This window comes from Strix aluco, chromosome 14, assembly GCF_031877795.1.
Source record: "Strix aluco isolate bStrAlu1 chromosome 14, bStrAlu1.hap1, whole genome shotgun sequence".
In the NCBI taxonomy this organism is placed as follows: Eukaryota; Metazoa; Chordata; class Aves; order Strigiformes; family Strigidae; genus Strix; species Strix aluco.
In genome coordinates, this window is record NC_133944.1 from 3398444 (window position 1) to 3424303 (window position 25860).

The window sequence follows — 25860 nt, forward strand, 5'->3', positions numbered from 1 at the left end:
AGCAGCAATTAGGGCTTACTGTGAGACAGAAGAGATCAAATCCTGGCAGTGGAAATTAGGAAGTGAAATGCCAAGAACAATAACTAGAACAATGTCATGAATTTCCTCCACCACAGCACTGAAGGAGTGTGAAGGGGAATATTTTGATGGGCCCAAATATTTCCGAGCATTGGTTTCACTTGGGAAATTCCAACTAAACATGATCAACGTTTGTGTTTTCTTTTTAAATGTTAGCAATGGTTTGAATTGCTATCATGGGCACGCGTCATTGGAGTTGATCCTGGGCTCCCATCTTGCTACTCCATGGGCTCCAAACCCATGAGCAGCTTAACAGAGCTGGGAAAAGGGAGCTGAGACCTGTGAGATGGACTTTCTCCTGCATCCCCTTTCCCAGAGCACACACATACCACGTGTCATGTTGAAACTGGATGCACCTGCTAGAGGAGCTGTGTGGGGGCAGACATTATACACCAGTTATAAATCCTTAGGCTATCAACAGCCTTTAGTAAACATTTGGACAATCCTTCCTACCTCTCGGTCGTCCAAATATTTGCATCGTGCGGGGCTGCTAGCCGTTTCCTGACATGCTGCATATCTAAGAATATCCTCGGATCGTAGGTCGGTTCCAGCGCACTGTGATGGATAGTCTTATTGGATGAAATAAATGGCTTGGGGAGAAAGAAAAAAAAAAAATCTATCTGTCTCCTGATGATAAATCCAGGTCAGGATGGAGTGAAACAGCTTGCAGTCATGAATGGTATTTTTAGAGAGCTTTTAGGATCTGATCCGAAGCACCCAAGGGTTAATGATGAACAGCTCAATTCCCTAGTGACTCAGACCACTTTGGACCAGTCTCTTGGAGAAATGGTTGAAGATGCTTCTGAAAGCTCTTCCTTCCTGCAATGCTGAGCACAGGGTTAGAAACAGCCTGAGCCAACTTTGGATATAAAATAGGAGCCCGCTGCACCGAAGCTGGGTTTGGCAGCTCTTCCTCCAGACCACAGCATCTCCCAGGTGAATGCACAGGGCTTGCAATGTGTGTGCGAACCCTTTAACGCAGCAGAGTTGCCAAACAGAAATAAAACATTTTTCTTCTCTCTCAATGCAGGGAGAGGAAAGCAGCCTGGAGCTTTAGTAGTTAACGGGGTTTAGCAGTTAATTGGGTTTAGCAGTTAATAGTCTTAAACACAAAATCTGTGTTTTGTGGTTAAGACTACTGTGCTAAATAACAACGCTGGGAAGATTAAGCCTTGCAACACAATAATTTTAGTCTTCTGTTGAATACATGGCTGGTATTTTATGGCTAAATATACACTATAATAAGCCAGTGGATTTTCTGATAGCGTAGTAGAGAAAATAATCAACCCTCAACTTAACTGCAGGATAAAACTGCTTAGGGTGTAATGTGGCTTTTCCACTGCAACTTCAATTTGGACGTTTTGTTTTCATCTTCTCTCCCCTCTCAATAACACCACCAAACCCATGACAAATAAAATCAAGGCGGCTCACTGTTCTGTGAGATAGTTGAGGCGGAGGGTGCCGTAAATGTGGTTCCTAATTGTGGTGCGGGGCTAAACCCATGCGGGGAGGGTTTGCTCACCCCCAGGTAATTCCCCTCTGCCACCCCCCAGTTTCTCCAGCATCTCCTCTCCCCTCCCATGGTCATCGCTTCCTTTTGGGAAGCCCAAAGCTCCGACCCCGCTTTTGACAGACTAAACAACATCTGCAAAGTCGCCTCTCTCCCCTCCAGCCCTCCTGGGGGAGAAGAGCCGGTCCCAGATGGACAGGAGAAAGCCGGTGTCACCCGGGAGGGCGAGCGGGGCTCCCGGGGGGTGCCGGGGAGCAGGGATGTGGCGGAAGCATAAAGCACCTGTTGGGAGGCTATTTAGGGATTAGCCAAGTGCTGACAGACAAATTGGCAAGATTAATAAGAGCAATCAAGGCTGTGTGGGCTCGAGTTGTGAGCTGACATTAATGTGACATCACTTTCATCTGCTTTCACCTCACACTGCATAGCTGGTCTGCGGCATCATTAGTGCTTCTAGAGAGCAGCGTGGTCGGATGTGGGGGTTAGAGGAGCGGGGGGGTGTCTGTGGGTGTGCGTACGTGTGCGTGTGTGTGCACACACGGGTGTCTGTCGGGGTAGGGGACAGCCCACTGTGCCCACCCTTTAGCTGGTCCCCACACTGGGGCTGCCCACAGCGACCAGCACAAGGGCTGTCCCTGCTACACGGCAGGCAGCAGCGAGGGGCTGTGTGTTTGGGGGACCCCTGGACCCCCCTGCCCTGCTGCCCCCGCCCCCATCACCTCTGCAGGGCCTACCTGGCTCCAACAGCATGGGCTTACTTTTGGTGACATTTTCTCTGAAGCCATCAGCTCTACTGGATTGTTGTTTTGGTTTTTTTTCCCTGTCAATCCCCCCTACAGTATCGCTTAATGTCACTGGGAAAACAAAATAGTTTCCCCCCCCTCAAAAAAAAAAAAATGAAAGAAGATAAAAAAGAGCATCGTAGAATAAAGGCTAATTCCAGGTGCGAGGAAAGAACAAAGAAACTCCTCTGAAGTCGCGCTAAGCCCCACGCTGGGAGTCTCCCCTTTCCGCAGGGAGATGGTTTGACCCCCTAAAGATATTTTAAGGGAGAAAAAGCTGTTTTCAGAGCACTTCTCCACCTCCCAAACCCAGGGAGAAATCCCCCCTGCAGCTCTAGTGCACCACAGCCATTGCATGGGGAAAATTTTGGGTAGGGTTTTCTCATTTTTCCTTTTTTCCCTTGTTTCCTTGAATCCCTTCCCTGCTAAAGTTTTGCTCGCCCCGAATTTTGTTTGCATCCCCTTCCAACGGCAACTTGTTTACGCCCCAATTTTCTTTGTGCTTTAGTCAATGAGGAATTATAACAGTAGTAAAACATCTGAATGTACAAATCCTCCAGGTCTGCCTGGCTCTGCAGGAGAGGCTTCTCCGCCGAGAGCTTTTGCCCACAAAAGGAAAGTGTTGAAAAGGAGCGAGATGCCAAACGCTCCGCACACATTTGCTCGCAGAGCTCCTGGGGGGAAGAAACCCACTCGCTGGGACCCAAAGTGGATCCCTCCATGCGGGGAAATTATCGAGTGGGGAAAAAAAAAGGCTGTAAAAATCAGTTCAAGCATGCAAATGCAGATGGGGATAGAAACAGTGGGGGGGGGGGGGAAGGAATAATTTGGAGAGATTAATTTTAACAATCTTCTTAACAAATTTTCCTTGTTAAGAAAAACAGAATGAGACTGACCCCAAAGCCAGACTCTGAAATCAAAGTAACAGGATGATGATTGTTGCTCCCCCCCCAAAAAACTTGTGTATTTTTATTTTCATGTGAATTTAATAATTGATTCCTGCTTAGTTAACATTTAAAAGGACTGGAATTATATATGTATGGTTTTACCATCCTAAATGGGTAAATTACCGGGGGTTTTGGAGCAAATTTCAGGCTCTGCCTAACTCCACTCGGCAAGGACAAACCCCTGAGCACGACCCATCCCCACCACGCCCGCGGTTCCCCCCGCACAGCCGAAGTTTTGGGGTACACACTCCCGTTTGCCACCGGGAACCCCTCTGAGGGGTCGGGGAGGGACTCGGGGAAGGCGAGCTGAACCCCCCCTTCCCTTGCCCTCCTCCAGCAGCCCAGGGCTCGTTTTCGTTGGGTTTTATGGCTGATTCTTGGAGATGCTTTTCCCCACAACCCTCCTCCATCCCTGCCCGCTACGCCGGGAACCGCAGCCCCGAAACCAGGGGGGAAGAGGCGGTATGGGGCTCCCCAAAGATCCCAAATGTCTTTCTGCTAAAAATAATAAATTTAAAAGGAGAAAAAAAAAATCATATTTGCTCCCAAAACCTGATTAGGTTTAAAGTACACAGCTTAGACCAATCCGGCAGCAACATCCCGGGCATTCAGTGGTCTGTTTGTAATCTCAGCCTTTTTCATTAACATAAACACTACTTCAACAAAAATATACACGGCCACCTACTAAGCCGGTGAAGTAAATGAGGAGCCGGTCGCGCCGCTTTCAGCGCGGGTATTAAGCCGGGTTTAAGGGGCGCGGAGCGGCCGCGCACCCCGGGGAACGGCGGGGCAGGAGCTGCGTGGAAAACCCACGCGGAATTCGGTGTTCAACCGCGGTTCTCCTCCGTGTCCCTGCCCCGGGGCGGGGGTGTACGGGCACCGCCAACTCCCCTCTCCGGGGCAAGATTAGGGAAACACTAAAACATGGAACCAAATCCCCTCTACCCAAACCCAAACCCGGGCTGGTTTAGGCTTTTTTCCCCCCCGTTTCGCGCCGTCCAGGGGCTGGGTTAACGGCACCGGGCACGGCAGCGGGCTGCCCGCCGTCGGGGCGGCCGGCACCGGGGGCAGGTACCGGGGGCAGGTACCGGGGGGGAGGAACCCCCGGCCCCGACGGGACGGGACGGGCAGAGCCCGGGGCCGGGCTGCTCTGCCCGCGGGAGCGCTTCCCTCCCTGCTCACCCCCGTTTCCCAGGGAAAAATTATATTGTCTATGTCCTATCACTGGTTTTGCAGGAAATTAATTTCCCTTTTCGTACTTGTTTGCTTGCTTTTTTCCTCCCCTTTCGTGCTCTCTCTCATTCTCCTCTTTTCTGCCATTCTCTCTTTTCTTTCTTTTTTTCTTTCTCTTTTCTTTCGCTCTTTTAATCATTCTCTTTTTCACTGTTTCTCTTTTTTCTTTTTCTCTTTTTCTTCCTTTCTCTCGCTCTCTTTCTTTCTTCTTTCCATTTTCTTTCTTCCTTCCATTTCCTCTTTCTTTCTTTCTTTCTTTCTTTCTTTCTTTCTTTCTTTCTTTCTTTCTTTCTTTTTCTGCTCTCTCCCTTTCGCTCTTTTTTCCTGTCTTTCTCTTTTTCCTTCTCTTTTTTTATCTCTTTCTCCCTTCCTTTCTTTCTTTTGCTCTCCCTTTTTCTTTCTTTCCTTCTTTCCAGATTTTCCTCTTTCTCCCTATTTTTTCTTTCTCTGTATTTTTCTTTTTCTCTTTATTTCTTATTTTTTGTTTCCCTCTTTTTTGCCTCTCCATTTCCCTGTTTCCCCGTTCCTTTCTTTCACCCTTTCTCTCTCACTCTCTTGCTCTTCATTTCTCTGTGTTAATGTCTCTCCTTTTCTCTCTCCTTTCTCTCCGTTTCTTTTTCAAATTCTTTCTAGTTTTCGTTCTTTATCTCTTTCTCTCATTTTCTTTATCTTTTCTCTTTCTTTCTTTCTTTCTTTCTTTCTTTCTTTCTTTCTTTCTTTCTTTCTTTCTTTCTTTCTTTCTTTCTTTCTTTCTTTCTTTCCTTCTGCAGTTCTGTATGTTGTTCTGTCTGTTCTGTCTTTTGTTCTGTCTGTGCTGTCTGTTCTGTCTTTCTTCTTCCTCACTCTCTTGTTCTCTCCCCTTCTCTCCCCTCCAGGACAGTCTCACTGTACCCGTTTATCTATTTCAGTATTTGGAGGCATTTCTCTTTTCCTCTTCTGGGGCTGCGGGACAAACCAGACCCAGGTCTCCGCTCCAGCTCTGCTCTAAAGCCTCATCCCGATGTAAAGAATGCCCTTTCCTGCTCTGCCCGCGCAGATTTCAGCACACGCCTGTATTGGGTTTAATCACAGCCGCTTCACCTTAACCGGGAGGGTTCGCGTCCCGCCGTGGGTCGGACCCACTCCCTCCCCAGCGCCAGGGCTGTGCAGGCGGATTTCGATACGCTGTAAGGGCTCAGCACCCTGCCCCGACGGCACCCTGTGGGGTCCCACGCGTGGCGGGGGGACACGGGTGACCCGGGACTGCCTCTGCCCCGGCACCGGCAGCTCCGCCGACCCCGTCCCCGCAAGAGCTCCGCGGCTGCGGCTTCACCCCCCTCCTCCCCGTTCCGTTGGGGAAACACCGCTGTGGGGGGAGAAAAGTCCTTGAGCCCGCGGTGCTGTGAGTGAATCTGTCCAACTCGATCGTTTCTAAAGGAGAAACGAGTGATTCTCTAAGAAAAAATTATTATGCTGCAACCCAAGCCCTCGGCAGCATCTTTCTTCGCAGGTAGCCGGCAAAATCTGCTGCAGAAAGGGATTTGCTTCCAGCTCTTTGGGGGGGCAGGCAGGAGTTTCCCCTATTCACCGATTTTAAGGCGGTTAGATGCAAAATGGTTTTGCATATTTTAAGAAGTGGAATTTAAAGGAGATTCAGAGCGCGGAGCTGAGGGTGCTCTGCAAAACGCACTGGGAGTGTGTGGGGGGATATAACTCAACGGGAGATTCTGAAAACAAGAAAACCAAAACCATTTCTGGGTTCGTTATTCGAATTTTTAGTGAGTTCCACACCAATTTTGGTGGGTTGGTTTTTAGTTTTTTTTTTTTTTTTACAGATTTCTTTCCCTTTCCTCCCCGGCTTTCGCACATCCCCTTCCCCAAGAAACCCAGATGCCCAACGGGAAGATGGATGTACCCGTTCCCGTTATCAGCCCGATTCTCACAAAAAGCCAGTTTTGCTGCAGAAATCGGTTAACTTCGGGGCATAATAACCAGTGCTGCGGAAAACCTTCCCACCTCGGGTCGAGCATTTCAAGTATCCACTGAGCATCTTTCCCGGGAATGCCAACCGAGCACGCTGTCCCCTGCACAACATTTTTTAAAGCCCCCCCCCCCCCCCCCATCGCTTATAATATTTAACTAGGGACCGGTTGTGCAAAGGAATCGATTTGCGACTCGGTCTTCTGTTTTTCTAAGCATGATGAAACAATTTTTGGAGTCTTTTGACTCTCTGCGCTGGTAACTGCAAAGCAAAGGGGGTCCCGAAGCTGCGGCACCCCGTAGTGTGGCTCCAGAGCCCGCTGGTGCGCTACAGAGCTGCCCGGGTGCAACAATTAAGAGATACATCATTAGCTGGGAGTTTACTCATTAAAAAGAAAATCATAATAACGATGGGAAACAGTTTTTGCAGGGAGAGCTTTCAAGGAAATCCATCCGCAGGTCTCTGCAGCCAGGGGAGCAGCGAGGGGGGAGCTGCAGTTGTTCACAGCGGGGGGGTTTTCACGTTGTTTGTGAACATGAGTCCCGAAACCCCGCTTTGGGTTGGGGAAGGGAGGGGGGAGGACGGAGTTTAGATGCGGGATTTATTATAGAAACGAGGTTTAAAAAAATCAAGAGGTCGCCCTGGGCCACAGGCGGTATCTGGGGGGGCTGATCTGGGTCCGGGCAGGGGGGTCTCCCCTTAGCCGGTGCAGTGTCGTCGTCCCCCGCCGCAGCCCCTTTGCCTGGGAGCTGCAAGGCCGCTCTGCAGCCCAGCCCCACTCCCCGCAGCAAAGGAGCCGGAGGAAGGGCCCACGGGTGTTTTTTTTCCCCCCAGAGGGATGCTCCGGGGCTCCCTCCAAAGCCGCTTTCACAAGTGGGGCAGATCTGGCCGGTCCCGGGGCAGCGTGGGAGTTCCGTGGGCAGGACAAAACCCCTCTGCAGCCCCAGGGACCTTCGAGACCCGCCGGGGGCTTCCTCCCCCCCCGCCCCGGCCGGGTACCTGGGCAGGTCGGTACCTCCCGGCGGGTGGCTGAGACGGTGCCAGCCTCGCCCGGATCCACCGGAGGAGCTTTGCCCTCAGCATCCTTCCCTGACAGCCTCATCCCTCCCCACGCGGGACCGCGGCGTCCTGCGTGGATGGCTCTGCCGCCGCAGCCCTCTCTCCCCGCTCGGCAGGCGACAAGGCTCAGTGCTGGGGACCCCAGGGCAGCGCTCGGCTGCTGACACCCCCTCTCCCTCCCAAGGCTGGGTGATGCTCCGGCCTCGGTGATCCCGGGTCCAAGGAGCCCACGCGGATCCGCAGCACCGGCGACCCACCCGGGGCTCTGCACGGTCGCCGACACCGTGCGGGTCCCCCCCAATATTCCTCTTAGGGATCCCGCTGCCCGCACCCCCAGCCCGGGGAACCGGGGTACCCCGCACTGCTGTGCCCCGGTGCTCAGCACCGGGAGGCCGGGTCCTTCCCCGCGTCCGTCGGGGTTTGTTTTCAGCATCTCCGTATTTAATCGTAGACGAAGCTCGGTTATTATTTAGCCCGACAATATACCTTCCCCGCGGCTTTTACCACTCGTGGAAGAAAATAACCCATTCCTCCTTGTTTTGGGCTATTCCGTTTTCACTCCTCTCTCCTCTCCCTGCAGACGGATTTTGTGTGATACCCCGAAACGGGGGGCCGGTGGCCCTCGCCTGCCTGACGCTAAAAATCCCCCCTTGCCGCTCGCACCGCCACATCGGCGCGATTTCGACGGGGTCTGGGGTTAAAGTTGGGAAGAAAACAACGAAAACCCAATTTCAATAAGCCTGGAAATAAAGCTGAGCCCCGGGGAAGCCCCTCGCCCTCCCCGTTTCGCGGGGACTCCCCGGCCCGGCCCGGCCGGGCTTTTCGCTCCGGGAGACGTCGAGGGCAGGGGGTGATTCCCCACCTCAAAAGCTCAGCGGATCGAAATGTTTCTTCGGCACCGCTGTCCCCATTTTACCGCTACCCCCCCCCCCCCCCCCCCCCCCCCGAGTTTGGGGCTAGAAAAGTTGGAAATGGCTACTCATTTGGTTTGCGTGCCACAAGGGGGGACATAACTTCCCGAGGGACCTGTTTGATTTGGGGGCATCCCCAGCACCGGCCCCGTCACTAGAGGAGCCCCCCCAGGGAAGAAAACGTGTCGGAGAAAGCACGGATGGCTCAGCGATGCCAGCCTGGATTTACACCTGGATTTACACCTGAATTTACACTTCGGGCCGCCTTTAAGGGCGAATTTGTTTGCTGAGGGTTGGCCGGGAGCATCACTCGCCGCGTCCCGGCTCTGCTCCGGCTCAGCCCCGCTGTTTCTCTCGGTACCCAGGTCCGCGGGTCTGAATCCCAGCCAGTCAAAAAGCATCCCTCCGGGAAAGTATTCCAGCTATCCGTCCCTGAGCAGGGATATAAATACCCGGAGATATTTTGAAGATCTCTGTGGGAAGCGATCGTGTCTAAGTGGTAGCGCTCGGAGCTTATTATCGCTGGAACCGATTTGTGTCGCGGGGACTGGGTCCTGCCAGAAAACTCCTAAAAAATCCCGCGCTGAAGCAGGCTGTAAATTCCTGTGCTGCAATATTTCATCGAAGGACGTCATGGAAAATGTGGGCTTTTGGAGAGGGGAGGGGGGGCGCAGTGTCGGGACAGGCAGAGGGGGGAAAAGGGGGACCAAGGGGGGGAAGTGTAAGATTTTCCTTTTTTTTTTTTTTTTCCCCCCTTTCTGACCAAAGCCTGAACTTCTGCCTGAGACGCAGCGCCTGCCAGCCAGCACGCACCTCCCGCAGCCGCGTCAGGCGCTTCGGCAGCTCTGCTTCGCACCCGCTCCCAATTTCGGCTTGTTTTTTCCCAAAACCTCCTCCAGGTCCCGCTCGGTCCTGGAGGCCGGAGCTGGGCTCTGGGTGCCACCGGGAAGAGGCCCGCCCGCGACCGGACACACGAACACGCGTGGGGCAAAGCGTTGCCGTGTGATGGACCCGCAAAAATGGTTGGGGGGGGGAATGTCCCCCCAAATACCACCTCTCCCTCGGTCCGTTCACACCCCCCCCGCAGCTCCGCTCTCCCCAGCCTTAAGCCCCTCGCTTGAACGCACCCCCTCGGCCTTAAATAAACATTTAGGGATCAATTTGCCACGGATTTGGGGCGAAAAAAAAAAAAAAAAAAAAAAAAAACCAGAAGAAAAACCCCACCAACCGAGGGAAAAGGGCTGGTGCTGGGGAAGGAGGGGAGGGGGTCTTGCGGGTGGTGTTAATGCAAAGCAGGAGCAGCGGGGGGGGGGACGGGGGACATGGGGCGGTCACTCCCCTCGCCCTGGGTGGTCCGGGCTCGCAGAAACACCCCGGCCCCTCTCCGAGCAGCACCCAGCCCGCCTATAACAATACTACCTATATACATTTCCATACTCGGATTACACCCGGCCTGGTTGCAAAGTTGACTTCACTTAAGCAATTAGCTAGTAAAAATACCTTCGGCGCAGGAAAAGGAAGAAAGCTCGGATTTGTCTATTTTTACACAAAACACTGCCGAGTTTCGGGGAGGGGGAGGGAAGGGGAGCGGGTTTGGGAAGGACCCGGTTGGGAAGCGCGGCGGGGCCGAGGGTGGTTGCGGGGAATATGCGGGGCCGGGCCGGCAAAACGGGCTCCAAACGGTGCCGAGATTAGCAGGGCTAGTTGCTCTAGATGATCTTTTCTTGGGTGTTTTTTTTCGTTTGGGGTTTTTTGTTGTTGTTGTTTTGGTTTGGGGGTTTTTTCCCACCCCCTTCCCTGCATCTTTCCCTCCGTTCATCTGCGGGGGCCAACCCGCATCTTCAACCCAGAAACTTTCCCATCTTCTCCCTTCCAAAAACCCATCCCAGGCCCATTTTGAACCTGAAAATGCTTCTGGGACCTCCGCGGAGGTTTTATAAGCATTGAAGTGTCACCACCAACCCCTCTCCCGGCGTGTTTCTCTCCCCTCCATCCCTCCAAGGCCGACACGGTCCCTCCAGCCCCACACACCATCACCCCCCTCGTACATTGGCCCGGCTTTTCCACCCCAAAATTCTCTTTTCCCCAATTCACGGGGTGGGTTTAAAACCCTCCAAAGTTTCTGCTATTCCCACGGCAAGGCCTGTAAAACCCGGAGCGATATATTTCCATTTTTAACGTTTGCTGGCTGTAATAAACACATCGGAAACCAAACCATCACACTCCGAAAAGAGCCTGCGAGAGTGAGAAAGGGCACTTGTGCGGGGTCTGATATTCTTTGAAGGGGAATGGTTTGATTTTTGGAGAGTTTTTTCGCTCGCAGGTATTTTATTTCCTAGTGGAAATGCTGCCGGTGGCGACGGGTTTGAACGTGGCTTTTACACGAGCTCTTTGTGTTGTGTTTCGAGCTCCATCCCCGGGTGTTTTGGGGGCAGGTCGGGGAGATTCAGTTGCAGAGCGATATAAAGTAAAGAAAAACACCCTTTTCGAGGCCCGGGGCGGGGGGGGGGGGGGAGGGAGGCATTTGATGAGGAGCAAAGCTCAGGGTCAGCGATGCTCTCGCCTCGCAAAAATAAAAATAAATACAGCGAGAAGCAGAGGGCTTATTCTACACCAGCCTTCCCGGGACTGTAAGCACCTGGGGAAGGTGATCGTTTCCCAAAAAAGCGAATTTGGGGGTGGGTTTTCCCCCTCCCTGAGCGGCTGCTCTGCTCCTCGCGTTGCTCCGCGCCCGGCAGAAGGGAACAGCGGCCGCCGCCGCCCCGCGCAGCCGGAGCAGCCCCATCTCCTCCTCCTCCTCAAGCGAAAAACTCCACAAAAAACTGTCCCTCCCCCACTGCCACCCCCTCCCCGGGTACCTGTCCCCGGCCTGAGGTTTGCCCAGGGCTGTCCCCCGCCTGTCCCCGTCCCCAAAGCTCCCCCCTTGCCCAGGGAACAGGGGGGCCGGTGCTTTCTGCAAGAGGATTTATTTTGCGGAGAGGGGGCAGACGGTGGGAAGGGGAAGGAGAGAGGGGAAAAAAAAAAAAAAAAAAGCCCCTGATGTGAAATCCCTCTTGGTTGTGTCACAGATGTGACAGGCGCCCCGGAGGCTGCTCACAACTCCTCGCGAATAACGCGGAGAGAGTTTGGGAACCCGATCGGTATCTATCTTTCTTTTAGAAGGTATTAAATTATCATGAAAAACTTTAAAAGCGAAACTGGAAGACGGGGGACTTGGAGGGGGGTGTCCCTCTCTCTCTGCAGAGGGAGCAGCGGGACGGACCCACAGCATTGCGGTGCGGCCTGCAGCGGGGAGGGGGGGGGAGGTTTTTTCCTTCTTTTTTTTTTTTTTTTTTTTTTTCTTTCTCTCTTCCTTTCCCTAATCTTGAAAGGGAGCGGGCTGCGGCAGCCAGCACATCTGTTCCGCTCCCAGCCAGCAGCCCTGAAAGCCCAGGCTCTCCCAGCCCTGCCAGCCCCCATCCCGCCCCCCCCTACCCCCCTCCACCCCCGGAGCGCAGGTTTCCACGCGCAAGACGGTGACAAAGGTTTCAAGCGACTTACCTCGAGTGAAAGCTCTCCTGACGGGACGATGCTCAAAAGGGTGGGGTGGGCTTTTGTTTTTGGGGGGGGGGGAGAAAAGCGGTTCTTTGCCCCCCTGCCTTCCTATTCTCCTTCCCCCCACCCCTCACGCGTGCCCGTGGCATCCGCCGGAGCTGAGCATCAGGCTCCTGGCATTCAACTGCAAACGTTCAGCATAGATTTATATACACCCCCCCCCCAAAAAAAAACCCCGAAAATCAACCGTCCCACCCTCAACTCGAAAGAAGCCTCGGAGCAGGCGAGGGGTCCGACACCCGTTCCCATCCCCGGGCCGGCGGCGGAGGCAGAAAAGGGCATTTCGAGAAACAGCAGGAGTTTTCGCCGATTTCTTTTTATTAAAGCACCCCCGAGCCCGTGTTTACATTGCGCAGTATAAACATCCTGCCCGGGCCCGCCGAGCTTAAAAGAGCGCACGAAGAGGGGGTTTAAAGTGGGTGAAACTCCGCGCTGCGCGGCGGCCGCCGCTGTCCTGCGCCTCCCGCGGAAGCTGCCGCGCCTCGGCCCCTTCCACGGCCCGCGTGGGGCCCTTCCCACCCTCCCGGTGATTTTCAGCAGAGGCGGCGTGGGGGAAGGGGGAAGGGGGATACACACACACGCACACACGGGTGGCGGAGCCCCACGCAGCGCCGCGGTCACGCGTGGCACAACCCCACATATACACACGCCCCCCTCCCCTCCTCCTCCTCCTCTCCCCCCCCGACCCGCGGAGGGCAGGGATGCTTCGCGCAGCCCCCGGGTCGGGCAGGGCGGCGTGGAAAGGGCTCTTTAAAAGCTGCCCCACCAGCTGGAGCGGGGAGCGGAGGGGGGCCGGGACAGGGCGGCGGAGGGGGCCGCCCGGGAGGGCGTGGGGGAGCGGGTCGGGGCGGGGATCTCCTCTCCGCTCTTACGTCTGTCAAGGAGCGGCAGACGCGGCTGCAAGGAGATAAAGTAAAAGGCGAACGGCGGGACCGGGGGCAGACTCGACAGCCACCGCCATGGGAAGCAGCTCTCCGCAGCACCGGCAGCGACAACCCAGCTAGAGCCGGGGCCCGGGGCGGGGGGGGGGACGGGACGGGACGGCGGCCCCGGGAGCCCGGCCCGCCGAGGGGCAGCGGGGCAGGCGGAGGCGGCGGCCGCCGGCTTCTCTCTCGCAGCAGCCGAGCTCAGATCGCTTCCACCCGCCCGCCCGCCCCCCCCCCCCCATCCCGCCTCCCTGCGGGCCCCCCCCGACCCTCCGCCTCTCGCTCGCCTTCTGCAGCCGGGCTCGGATTTAGGGATAAAGTGGGAGGAGGAGGAGGGAAAAGGGGGGGTGGGGGGGTGTGTGTGTGTAGAGGGGGGTGTCGTCGCTTCCATTTGTTTATCCCCGGAGGGGTGAAGTCTCCCGGTGGAAAGAAACCCCGCCGGGGGGCCGGGAGGAGGTTTGGGGGTGGGGGGTGAGTGGCGGCGAGCCCCCAGCAGCGTGGCCTTTTGGGGGGGCTCGTGGGGGAGGAGGGCCGGGGCTGGCCGCCGCGGACCTGGCCGTAGATGACTGCAGAAGCGCAACAGGCTCTGTCCTCTCAGCCCCCTCCTCCTCCGGTGCAGAGCAGCTACGGCCCCATGTCCTCCGTGGCCGAGAAGCAGCCGCAGAGCTCGGCCATGGACGCCGCCTCCGCGGCCACCGGCGGGGCGACCGGTAGCGCTGCGGGCAGCGGCGGAGCCGCCGGCAGCGCCGGTCCCAAGGCGAAGAAAACCAACGCGGGGATCCGGAGGCCGGAGAAACCGCCTTATTCCTACATCGCCCTCATCGTCATGGCCATCCAGAGCTCGCCCTCCAAACGCCTGACCCTCAGCGAGATCTACCAGTTCTTGCAGAGCCGCTTCCCTTTTTTCCGAGGCTCCTACCAGGGCTGGAAAAACTCGGTGCGCCACAACCTCTCGCTCAACGAGTGCTTCATCAAGCTGCCCAAGGGGCTGGGGCGCCCGGGCAAGGGCCACTACTGGACCATCGACCCGGCCAGCGAGTTCATGTTCGAGGAGGGCTCGTTTCGGCGCCGACCCCGCGGTTTCAGGAGGAAATGCCAAGCGCTGAAGCCCATGTACAGCATGATGAACGGGCTCAGCTTCAACCACCTCCCCGAGAGCTACGGCTTCCAGGGCTCCGCCGGCGGGCTCTCCTGCCCCCCCAACAGCCTCTCCCTCGAAGGGGGTTTGGGGATGATGAACGGGCATTTGTCCAGCAACGTGGAGGGGATGGGCCTGGCGGGACACTCCGTGCCCCACCTGCCCGCCAACGGTGGGCACTCCTACATGGGCGGCTGTACCGGCTCCTCGGCGGGGGACTACCCGCACCACGAGAGCTCCGTGCCTGCCTCCCCGCTGCTCGCCGGCGGCGGCGTGATGGAGCCCCACTCGGTTTACTCCAGCTCGGCCTCGGCGTGGGCTCCCACCGCCTCGGCGGCCTTGAACACCGGCGCGTCCTACATCAAGCAGCAGCCCCTCTCGCCCTGCAACCCCACGGCCAACCCGCTCTCCTCCAGCCTTTCCACGCACTCCCTCGACCAGTCCTACCTGCACCAGAACAGCCACAATACCGCCGAGCTGCAAGGTAAGGCGCGGACACGCGTGGGAGAGACCCCGCGGGGGGTCGGACGGGGGAGACCAGCCGGGCGGGAGCGCTCCGAGCCGGCCACGCGTGGATCCCGGCCGCGCCGAGCCGCCCCACTTCGTGGGGTTGTAATGCACCCCCCGGGGGGGAAGCCGCCGTGGGTGTGTGTGTGTCCCCCCACCCCGCCCAGCTCCTCGCCTCCCTTCCCAGGGGCAACGGGACAGCCGTCGGGGCTCGCCGCGGGGCTGGGCCCCGCCGGGCCGGGGCTCCGCTCCCCCGGGGCTACCCCGGGCCTGGGGCCGGTGGGCTCGGGCAGGCGGGGAGCTGCGGGAAGGAGATGGACCCGGGGGGTCTTCCACCTCCATCGGGACCTGGAGGGCTCCGGAGGGAGAAAAAGAGGAGGAAGGGGGGGGGGGGAAATTTCCCCACCGGGGTGTCCGCCATCCGCCCCCTCTCGTCCCCGTCCCCCGCCATCAGCTCCTCTCCGGGGCTATGTTTTCCAGGCCCATCGCCTCCCTCCGCTCTTCCGCCCATGCGGAAGTCGGTGGCCCGGGCCCCCCGCGCCCCACAGCCCCGGCCCCGGGATGGAGTTGCCGCGGGTGGGTTTCCCCCGGCTCCTAGAGCTGGGGGGGCCACACGACACACGGTGTTTTGGCCAGGAGGAGGCCTCGGGAGGGACGAGGCCGGCGCTGGGCTTCGCCCTGCGGCCCAAACTCACCTCGGGGGGGCTCTCGGGGCACGGGGAGAGCCCTGGGAGCCGTGGCCGGGTGAAGGGGAGAGTTTTGGGGGTCCCTGCACATCACCCCGGGCCTTTGGGGGAGCGGGAAATGCCTGGCAGAAACGGGAGTGAAACGAAGCGTTAGCGGGTCAAAACCACGAACAGGAGCGGGGATAAAGGCGTCAACCGGGCCGCTACGGAGAGGCCGAGCCCCGGTATAGAGCACCGGGCCGGGCCGGGGCCAGCGCCCGATTGTGGGCACCCTCCTGCGCCTGGGTGGGTCCCGGCTCCGGCTCAGCGCACCCAGATCCGCTGGAAAACGGAGGAAAAATCCGCCCCGAAGAGCCACGGGGCCCACCCGCGGCCTTAACCGAAATGCTGCGGATTAACACGCAAATTAACGGCGCCGGAGCGGCGGGGAGCGGCGTCCCCGGGCGGGCATTTCTCCCCAGCTCACCCCAATTTTATGGGGCGTTTGGAGGTCCCGGGGTGGCGGCAGAAACGGCGGGCACAGCCCCGCTCCCCGCGGCCTTTCGCCCTCGGCCTCTCCGCCACCGGCCCCGGTGGACGAATGTGCGTCCCCGCTCCGCACCCCGCGGACATTCCGCGCGGGCGGAGGCGATGGGAAAAGCAGCCGGCAGCTTCAAGAGGGCCAAAAAAAACCCCAAACCCTTTAAACCCAACCCAAATCCCGTCTTCTCGAAGCGTCCTTGGGCCGCGCCGTCCCGGGGCCGAGGGGGTTTCCTCCGCCGCACCTGTCCGCGCCCGCGGAGCCCCGGGACTGCCTGTGTATTTGTGTGCATGCAGAAATATACCCAATTCTGCTCTGAGACCCGGGGGCTGCGGAGGGCTTGGGGTTAGTTTGTTTGGTTTTGGGTTTTTTTTTTTTTTCGGTTTGTTTGTTTGTTTTTTCATCCAGACGGCGGCTTTCTCCCCCCCGCGCTCAACCTCCTCTCCTAAATATAATTCCGATGGCTGACAATCTTTCCCCCCCCCCGTCCCGCAGGCATCCCGCGGTATCACTCCCAGTCTCCGAGCATGTGCGACAGAAAGGAGTTCGTCTTCTCTTTCAACGCCATGGCCTCCTCCTCCATGCATTCGGCGGGCAGCGGCTCCTATTACCACCAACAAGTGACATACCAGGACATCAAGCCGTGCGTTATGTGATACGGGGCGGAAAAAACACCTCCTGGGGCCGGCAAAGCCTGACCCAGGCATCGAGCCCCCCCTCCCCAGGACCCTCTCGGTGGAAGGGGGGGGGATCTCTGCAGCCTGGCTTTGTTCGGGAGGAGCGGGGCGTGCGGCCCCCGGGGCTGAGCCTGCCCCGCAGCTGAGCATCGGCCGGACCCGGCCTCCAACACGGGTCTTTAAATCACAGACGGTCTCTGCCTTCATCTTCTGCTTCTTCGCTTGGGGTTGGGTTGAGAAGAAAGCAAAAGCAAAAGCAGCCCCACCAACCCCCCCCGAAAACCCCGACTGCGAGTTTGGGGTTAAGGGTTTGATAAATGAGGTTTTGATGCTTCTTAAAAAAAAAAAAAAAAAAAAAAAAAAAATTAAATTACTGATTCAGTTTTGTAATTGGCATGGAGCGATGTTGCCGTCCCAGGTGGTGGGCGCAGAGCCGGATCGGGCTGGGGGCAGGGGGGGGAATGGAAAGGACCCTGACCCCAAAGCCGGCGCATCCCGCGCCTGCGGCCTCTCCGCGCTGCGCCGCGGGGAGGAGCGGGCTCTCCGCCGGGGTCCCCCCGCTCCGACCCCCTGGGTCCCGTCTCACTTCGAACCCCTTCTTCTGAAAAATACTTTTTTTTTTTTTTTTTTTTTTTTTTTTTCCGGCAAACACACAGCGGGAAAAAAATCTCTCAGAGGGATTTTTTTTAAGCCTTTTTTTTTTTTTTTTCCTGCATAAAGACTGCAGGATCAGACCCTATGCAGAGAGAATAAGGCACTTTGAAAAGAGACAGCCATGCTCATTCTGTTATTTATTCTACATTTTTTTTGTTGTTGCTAATAATCGAGACACGAGTAGTCTCAGTCGATCAGTATTAAATCGGTGAATCTGTTGGCAATATTTGCCATATAGATTATTTTTTTTTAGTTAACCTTTGTAAATTTTAAACCGATCATGGTCTCTGTGTAAAGACAATCCTCCATATGTTTTTATAGAAATATATATATAATGAAGGATTATTCCCCTCCCTCCCCCTCTATATTTTTTTTTCGCCCTGACTTTGTACAGTTCGGTGACACCTATTTTAATTCTTTCTGCACTGTATAAAATTGTAATTATGTGGGTTTTGTTTTGTTTTTATTTTTTTTTTTTTTCGCCCTGCCCTTCTGTGTACGTTTTGCCCCTAAAGAAAAAAAAAAATCGAACCGAAATAAAACATGTATGTTATTTGTACATGGGCTTCACGATTGTATGAGCAGCAAATAAACGAGCATGCGGTGTAACACGCGTAATTATATCTGAGGAGTCTGTGGCCTCCGCCGGGCTCTGCGGAGCGCTCCGCAGTGCGCGGAAGGGCCGCGGAGCGCCCGGCCCGGCCGCTACAACCCTTCATGCGTTTGGTGCAATAATTCCCCATTTCGGTGTAGGGTCGAAAAGGCCTTTTTGGGGTTTGGCTGCGGCTTCCGAGTGGTCCCGTGTCCGGGGCTGGTCACCCTTTTCTCTGCGCAGAAATATTTAAAATGAGGATAATGAAACGAGGAGGGAGGAAAACCGGAGGCGATTTTTATTTTTATCTTTTTATTATTATTATTATTTCATTTTTTTCCCCCAAGGAGAAAGCGAAAGGGGGTGTTTGACAGCTCCTTGCCTCCTACTCGCAGACGAGGCGTGTCTCCGCAGGGATAGAGCCTGCGGCTTCTTTTCTCTCCTCCTCCACCCCGGGAGGGACACGCGCATTTTTCGGGCAGCCAGAGCCGCGCATCCCCGCGGAATTTCCGCTGGTAACGGCCGCGGCCGCGCCGAGGAGAGCGCTAAAAGTTCCCGTGGGTTTTTCCCCACGTGAAGAAAAAAGAAAAAAAATAAAAATTAAGCAGATGAACTCCTGCGCCATCCCCGTCCTGCGCTGGGCAGCGATAAATCCGCAGCGAGGGGAGAGCAGGCAGCGGGGACACAAACCCGGCTCATCTGAAAAATTTTCTGCAAAGTTTGGGTTTATTTGGTCTGATTAAGGGTACTACCATATCCGGGAATTTTTGCTTTAATCCGTGGGCCAATATGTGTATATCAACACTCATCACAAATATACATGCACATAAAAAATAGATGCAGGCAAATTAATGTGCTTACTTAGCTGTGTATTTCTGTCTTTATACAGGGAAGTTAGGTTACTGCACACTAATTAGCCCAGTTCTGTGTAATCAGCTTAATTAAAAGCAAAGTTAGCTGGTAACAACAGAAAAAAAAAAAAATCTAATTATTCTTTAATTAAAGCAGGTGGGAAAGGCTTTATCAGAGCTGGTGGAGGCCTTTCTCAGAGAGTGGGATTTTTGTTGTTGTGGGTTTTTTTGGGGGAGTGGTGCTTTTTGGGGTTTTTTTTGGTTTTTTTTTTTGTTTGTTTTGTTTTTGAGAGTAGATTCTTTAAGCTAGTGGCAATCAACCTGCAGTATTTATTGGGGTTTCCCTGTTTTTATGCCTTTATGGGTTGAGCCGTCGGCACTGCTGCCCATCCCAGTTGAGGTGAGCCGCTTTCTTACCATCCTTTTTATATACAAGCCGAAGGTCTTTGCTCCTGAAGCACATATCTGTGCTAGGTGTGGCTGAGATAAAGGACCAGGGTTAGGAGTCCAGTCTCTGCCAAGTGATTCTTCCTTCCTTGAAATCTCTCTGTCCCTTCTAAGGTTCATTTTAATCTTTTAGGTTAACTTTGGACTCTCGTTTGCCTGCAGTGCCAATGCTGCCAGAGCTTGGCCTTCGCTGGGCTGGAAAGGGCAGGCAGGTACCTTGCAAGCCTCAGGCCCAGCTTGAAAGGGTTTGATATCTGGTCCCCCAACAAAGGTTTATACGATTCATTTTTCCCCCCTCCCGTTGGTTTCCAAACCTGGACAAACAGAACCACTGCATACCGTGGACGCCACATATTCCTCAAGCCAGTGAGCGCAGTCTAAACAGACAGCTCTCCATCTCAGACACCTACATCAGGGAGGAGAGGATGAAACCCCACAGGCTGCTGCCCCCAGCCCTTCTTCTGCACAAGAAAAACTTGATTTTTCCCTGCATATATTGTCCCAGGGGATGGCAAAAAGCCTCGCCGCTATCACAAGTGGTGCCTTTGTACCAGCTCCGCTCGTACGTTTGCAGGATCGGTCGGGCTCTGGTCAGAGGTGAGGAGGAATAAGCTTGCTCAGAAATGCTGTTGGAGCCCTGTAAGAGGAGATGAGACAGAGGCTTGCTCAGAAATGCGCTATTTGCTCACGTAATGGCCCAGATCAGACCGTGGTTGGCTGCTGGGGCTCAGTTTGGTATCAGCCATCTGCTGTCCGCTCCTCACCACCCGCTTCCCAACCTGTAGGTGCTACAACAACACCGGTTTCTTTGCTTTTTTGGCATTTCTGCTAGAGGAAAGAGTTTCTCCTTGCAGATGCCTTATGCAGGCCCATGAGTTTTCTCCAGGCCTGGAGCATTTTGGAGCATGACAAGAAACAGGGCCTGGTGGCTCCAGCTGGGTTTGGCACAGATGTACCCCCGGCTCAGGGGACCTGGGGGTCCCCAGATGTGCTGCACCCAGGGCCACGCGCTGCTGTACCAAGGATTGGGGTGATGAGACGCGTTGGCAACCTCAACGCTCCCCTCTGTTCCTCCTGGGGTGCTTCCTCCCACCCTTGTGGGGCCACCAGGGAGCTGGAGCTCCTCATCTGGCGTTGTCACCTGCCTCTGGGCTCGTGTCCCCAGTGCTGCTTGTGGGGGGCACACGCTCCCACGGTGGGGGGGGGGGAAACAGCTTGAGGGAGCGTGGGATGATGCAGGGATCCCAAAGCAGGGACAGGCACCCCCCCAAAAGGAAGTGTAGGGGTTGGGTAACCGGGAAGGGGGGGGGGCGGGGGGGGAGGCACACACATTTGGCGTGATCTGCGGTCCATTTGGGGGGGGGAGGGGGCAACATCTGGGTGGGGATGCTGTCGAGGGGCCTCTTGGGGCAGGAGAGGGAGGTTTGGAGGGATCCCCGCCGGGGGCAGCGGGGACCGGTCGGGGGTTGGGGGGGGTACCCCGGGGTGGGGGGGAGCAGGGTCGGGGTGGGGGGGCAGTGCCGTTCCCTTGGCGGCAGCGCCACCTCGTGTCGGGGACCGGCACCACCCGCCCCTCGCTCAGCCCCGATTTTCCCCAAATTGGGCCTAAAACCAGGCCGGTTCTGGCGGTTTCTGACCTTTTCTCCACGGAGTGAGTGTGAAAGGTTTGCTTTCTTTTACTTATTTATTTATTTATTTATTTATTTATTTTTCCTCCTTCTGGCATCCGGCGCTCCGAAGGTGACTGTCCCTTTATCTTCAGGTTTAGCATCATGATATTGGTGATTAAATGTGCCAGGCAAAACTCGTTTATGGGATGTTTCTGGATCAGGCCTGTTCCATGTCCAGGTGGGACAGATGGGGATATTTGGCACAGGATAGCATGAAGCAGCCCATGAGTACAGACACAGCACACGATGAGGTTGGTTACCCAGACTAGAAGAAAACTGGGCACTTTGGAGACTTAACTGGTGGGAAGAGACACCTTGAATCATGAACGGGTATTTGGAAAGGCCAAATTCTGAGTTTGGTACCAGCTTCTTAGCAGGTAAAGGCTCAGCTCCATCAGAATGATTGGGTGCCTGATTTCTCCCTCAAACCCAAGAAGTTTAGGATCTACTTAATCTCAGGGGATTTGAGCCACAGTTCTTGTCACTTTTGAAAAGGGGACTTTGATTTCTATGTCACTGAAATGCTTTTGGAAGACCACACCTGAACATTTGTTCCCTTTCCATGCATATTTACAAGCACAACTGCTGCCTGACACCAATCTTTGCAGGAAAAGACAGTGCTGGGGTGCTCCTGTGGCCTTTGCATTTCCACATCCCTGCCAAGAATTCTTTGCCACTGGGAGTCACCCTTGGGGACAAAATACCTGATGCAGGTGAGCGTGTGCCTGGCTAAAGGAGACCCTGTGATGAGCAGGAGATACCTCAAGTGCTGGCAGCAGCTTTGCAATTGTGAGCTGATGCTATTCATAGAAACTATTATCAGATTGGCTCAACAAGTGAGGAAAGGCACGCAGCTCCATTGGTTTTTTAAGTAACTTTCACCGCCAGTATTCATCTTGCCCAGTAAGAAACTAAAATCAGAATATTATTAAGGAAATAAACCTTATCGTTACTGAGCTTCTGGGTTGGAGGTCTGTCTATTTGCACACGCTCTTTCAGACCAATTTCCATTATCACAGGTTGCTCTGATCCATCAAACTTCTGATAAATGTTTTAAACCCAATCTTAAAATGAGCTAAACATTTGCAAGGGAGAGGCAGATCCTTCAGAAAACTTCACTGAGGTGAATCGCTGTGTCGTAAAGATGAATTTCCTCTTCTTGGACACTTCTTGCACATCCTTTGAGAGGTCCTAAGGAGCCTGCAGGCCACTGGTACAAGCATCAGAAAGCAAATGACAATTCTAGAGGTCAAACCATCTCTGCTTAATCATGTTAAGAGATGCGGGGACACTGGCAGTGCCACTTTACTTCAGCAGTTCTTACATGGTGTAAATATATGAGCCTGAACATAGGCGTTTCTTTATAGCAGCAGGAGTCGGAAAACCCAGAATGGTACAGAAAGTGCAGTTCTGTGGCTCAGCTCAGCTTCAGGCTAATTACTGAAAAAATAAGCAAACACACCTGGGAAAGCAAGATGACAGGGCCTGGAAAGTTTTGCAGGGACTTACAGTACCAAGAGTTCACTTGGAGCAGAACTTGCTACAGCAATTGTGTTCCTCTGTGGTGGTAAAGAAAAGCTGCTGCAGACCAGCTACCTGAGTAATTGCCTCCTTCAGAGAGATGGAAACACCACACTTCGGCCTCTGAGCACTGCAGGTGCCTGGAAACACTCTGAAAACACGATATCCCTCTGGAAAAATGTAAGTATTACTCTTGTCTGAATAATTATTCACTTGAAAATACTAAGGAGTGGCAGCAATGGATACACTAATGCCTAGAAATGGAGGAGCTTTTGCAGCACTTCATGAATGTTTCCCTTCTTTCCCTGCCCTTTTTCTTCTCCCATGTAACAGTTCTGTATGTTTGCCTTATTCCCTAAAGAGAGAAAATTAGCCGGTTAGCAACTTGAGTTCCTGCATGGGATGGGTGGACCGTAACACACCGATGGACCTGCTTGACCTCTGGAGGAGGCATGTTTTGGGAAAAGTATCTCAGTTTCTCTCTCATGTCTTGTCCCGCAGGGTGAGAGAGCTGCAGTTTTACGTCCCTGGGCTGGAAAGAGGCTCCTGTTGGGTGCCTCGGCTGGAAGGCTCCTCTGGAGCAGGAGGACCCGCAGGATCACACGCTTCCCAGCCATGGCAGGGCTGGCCGGTGGCTCTGGCCGGTGTGTGGAGACAAAGTGACCACGAGGCTGCAGTTCTTCTTTTGGAAGCAACAAGATGCCCGTCTGGGACATCAGGTATCTGTCACATAGAAAAGTCCAAAGGCCACCATGCTACAGGGGTGGGTTTTTTGAGAGCTTTTGATGAGTTTCCAGCCTGTTCTCTCCAGTTGTTTTCCAAAGTGGTAGGAATCACCCGTTGGATTGAGTCTATCAGGAGCCATCGCCGCCTTCCTCTTTTTCCCATCTGTAAAACGTGGATGTTACTGGGGCCACTGTAAAGATTGACTAGATAGGTCCGTATCCTGAACTCATTTCTCCCAGTGACTTCTGTGGGATGCCCAGCCCAGAACAATGGCAGGATACACGACCCTAAACATTTCTACAGTGCTTTGAAAGATGAAAAGCAGTGACTTTTATACCTGTGTCAGCGTAGGGGCAGGGAAACGTTTCATGATGTTTATAGCAGACATCACGGACATTACACATGAAAACATGGGAAATGGGGCACTTTTCTTGTAGGGAGATAATCTTTAATAGATGGCAACAAGGAAATAAAAGCATTCGTACACAACAGCCTACCTCACGGAGGGGTATGTTTGCCTGAGTAACATGGCCACAGTCACAGATGTTTCCTCCAGAGCCAGAACTGCTGCACAGGGCTGTTCCTTCTGAGGAACCGGAATGAGAGAAATCCCAGCACATGCTTTTCCTCCCACTCCTCACCTCTTGCTGTAGTTGTGGAGAGAAAACGCAGCCCCAGTGCTAGATTTTTTCAATGGAAACATTCCCCTAAAAACCATTTGTTTGTCACTTTGAAGCAGTAGAAGACGATGAAATTTGGTGAGATTTTTTTTCTTCCTTTTTCTCTCCATGGAAACAAGCAATCTCTGACTCTTGTCACTCAGAGACTACACAGCAACATGGCTTGTTTACTCGCTGTTGTCTTCGGTGGATTGAAGCTGTGTGGCCTTGTCCTTGTTCCAGGAAATGCATGGACATAGCTGTCTGAAGGAAAACCCTAATGATTGTATAGTTTTCAGCGCCGAGTGGCAGTTAGCCACCTCGCTTTTATTGTTAACAGATTACAGAGTTGCCTCACTGCTCTGTGCCACACACCACGCTGTGACTAGTATCATTCAACAAAAGAAAATCCCCTCCAAAGTCACCATGTTCTGGAGCTTAATGGATCTGGTCGAGGCTCCATTCACCCGATACCGTTGTCTCTCCACACCTCTCCCCTAAGCAAGGATGGGAAGAGGGGCAGCACGGCCCCGGGGAGCTCACGGCCACACTGTAACCCCTCGGGTGGTCGCTGCTGGATCCCACACCGTCCCCACTGCCAGGAGAGCGGAGCTGGGTTTACTCACACCGACCAGCCTCGGGAGCTGTTCAGCATCTTTCCCCACTGAACCCTCAAAAAGAGGGGCGTGCAATAACAACATCCTAACTTGTTTGTGCCATGAAAGGAGCTGGAAAGAATGCACTGAACCACATGACAAGCGAGGACATCAGGCTGCGCAGAGAATAGAAAGACCTCATTTTTAATTACTTCTGAACAAAGTTGGCTCAGTAAAGTATTTCCCATTGTACTGCTGAACTTTTCTTCTCATCACACAGCAGTGAAACGCAGGCTCCTCTGCTGCTGCAAGCGAGCAAAAATCAAGTCAGCGTTCGGGATCACTTCATTCCCTATTAAAAGCAGACTACCCATCTATCACCAGCGTTTCAGACTTTTCTGCAGCATCCAGGCACTCCTTTGTCACTGTAGATGTTTTTATCACGAGAATCTTAAGCAGCAAGGATGTCCCACTGTCCTTACAGAGAGAGACTGGGGGTTAAAGTGCTTAAAAATACCTTTTCCCCATTGCTCCAGGCACGAGTGCTCACAGAAAGGCCATCAGAGAACTGGCTTGAAGCACTGAGGCCTCTGAAGTCTTGACTTCAGTCACAGCAAGAAAGAGGGGACTCGAGGGCCAGTGCCCACCTGAGATGAGGCACAAACTACATCTCCATCCTCAGGCCACTACAGCAGGTACAAAATGAAGAATTATTATTCGAGCAAAGGTTCTCATCTTCAAAGCCTGTTAATTCACACTGTAAATTCTTCAGGGCGTGGACTTTATGGTTTGATTGTCAGTAAAATATCTTCATAGTCTTGGTCTGGGCCAAAGTAAAATATAACGAGGCTTCATTTCCTCGAGTTTTGTTGCGAGATCAGAGTCCAAAGATTCACTAAAATGTATCGCTTTTCAGAATTTTGTGGATTTAGGGAAAAGTCAGAAGTGACTCATGTATAACTGATGTCTTCCTGAGCATGCAGAGAGCCTGAAACAATAGATCTAAGAGATTCAGACTGCCCCATTCACTTTTTCTTCAAAATCTGCTGTTTCCTCAAGTAGGAACTTGGTCAGCCCACAAGAAAAAATCCACATCACACAGCTAACGACACCAGAAGGCCATGTAGGCGTGTGCCTTGGGCAGTCTTGCATTATTTAATTAAATAGCAATTTAGCATCTTGCATTGAAATGTCTTTTAGCTAAGGATGAGGAACTTCCCAAGCAGTAGTAAGGGCCCCATCCCTGTCACTGCTTCCCAAGACAGAAATTGCAGACCTCAGGGTGCACAGGCTCCAACTCCTGCTGTGTTGGTACACAATCCATTTCAAAAAGCACGAGCTGTGCCCTCCTCCTCGCAGGTAAGCTTATAGAACAGCTCTGCTGCAAGCTACGCTGCTTTTTTTTTTCAGAATGTAAATACTCAAGTTCTTGTTTTCCTCGTGGGAATCCTATAGCCACCCAAAGGGGATTTCGGAGGACTAGTTACATCTCCATGTAGCCACCTTCTACTAAACCTCTGCTCTGAACCCTGGTGAGCCTTCTGCAGCTTCAGGCTCTCCTTTCAGCAGCTGCCTGTACTAATTCCTTCCCTGCAGGTTGTTGCTCTTGAAGCAGA

The 25860-nt window shown here is 54.1% G+C and overlaps 1 protein-coding gene across 1 annotated transcript; it reads left to right on the plus strand.

Moving 5' to 3' along the window:
- Positions 1–13562: 13562 nt before the first annotated feature.
- On the plus strand, positions 13563–17719 carry FOXF1 (forkhead box F1). Its single transcript, XM_074839503.1, has 2 exons — positions 13563–14622; positions 16347–17719. Exons 1-2 carry the CDS (start codon positions 13563–13565, stop codon positions 16505–16507), a joined length of 1221 nt encoding a protein of 406 aa, XP_074695604.1. The 3' UTR covers positions 16508–17719.
- Positions 17720–25860: the final 8141 nt, after the last annotated feature.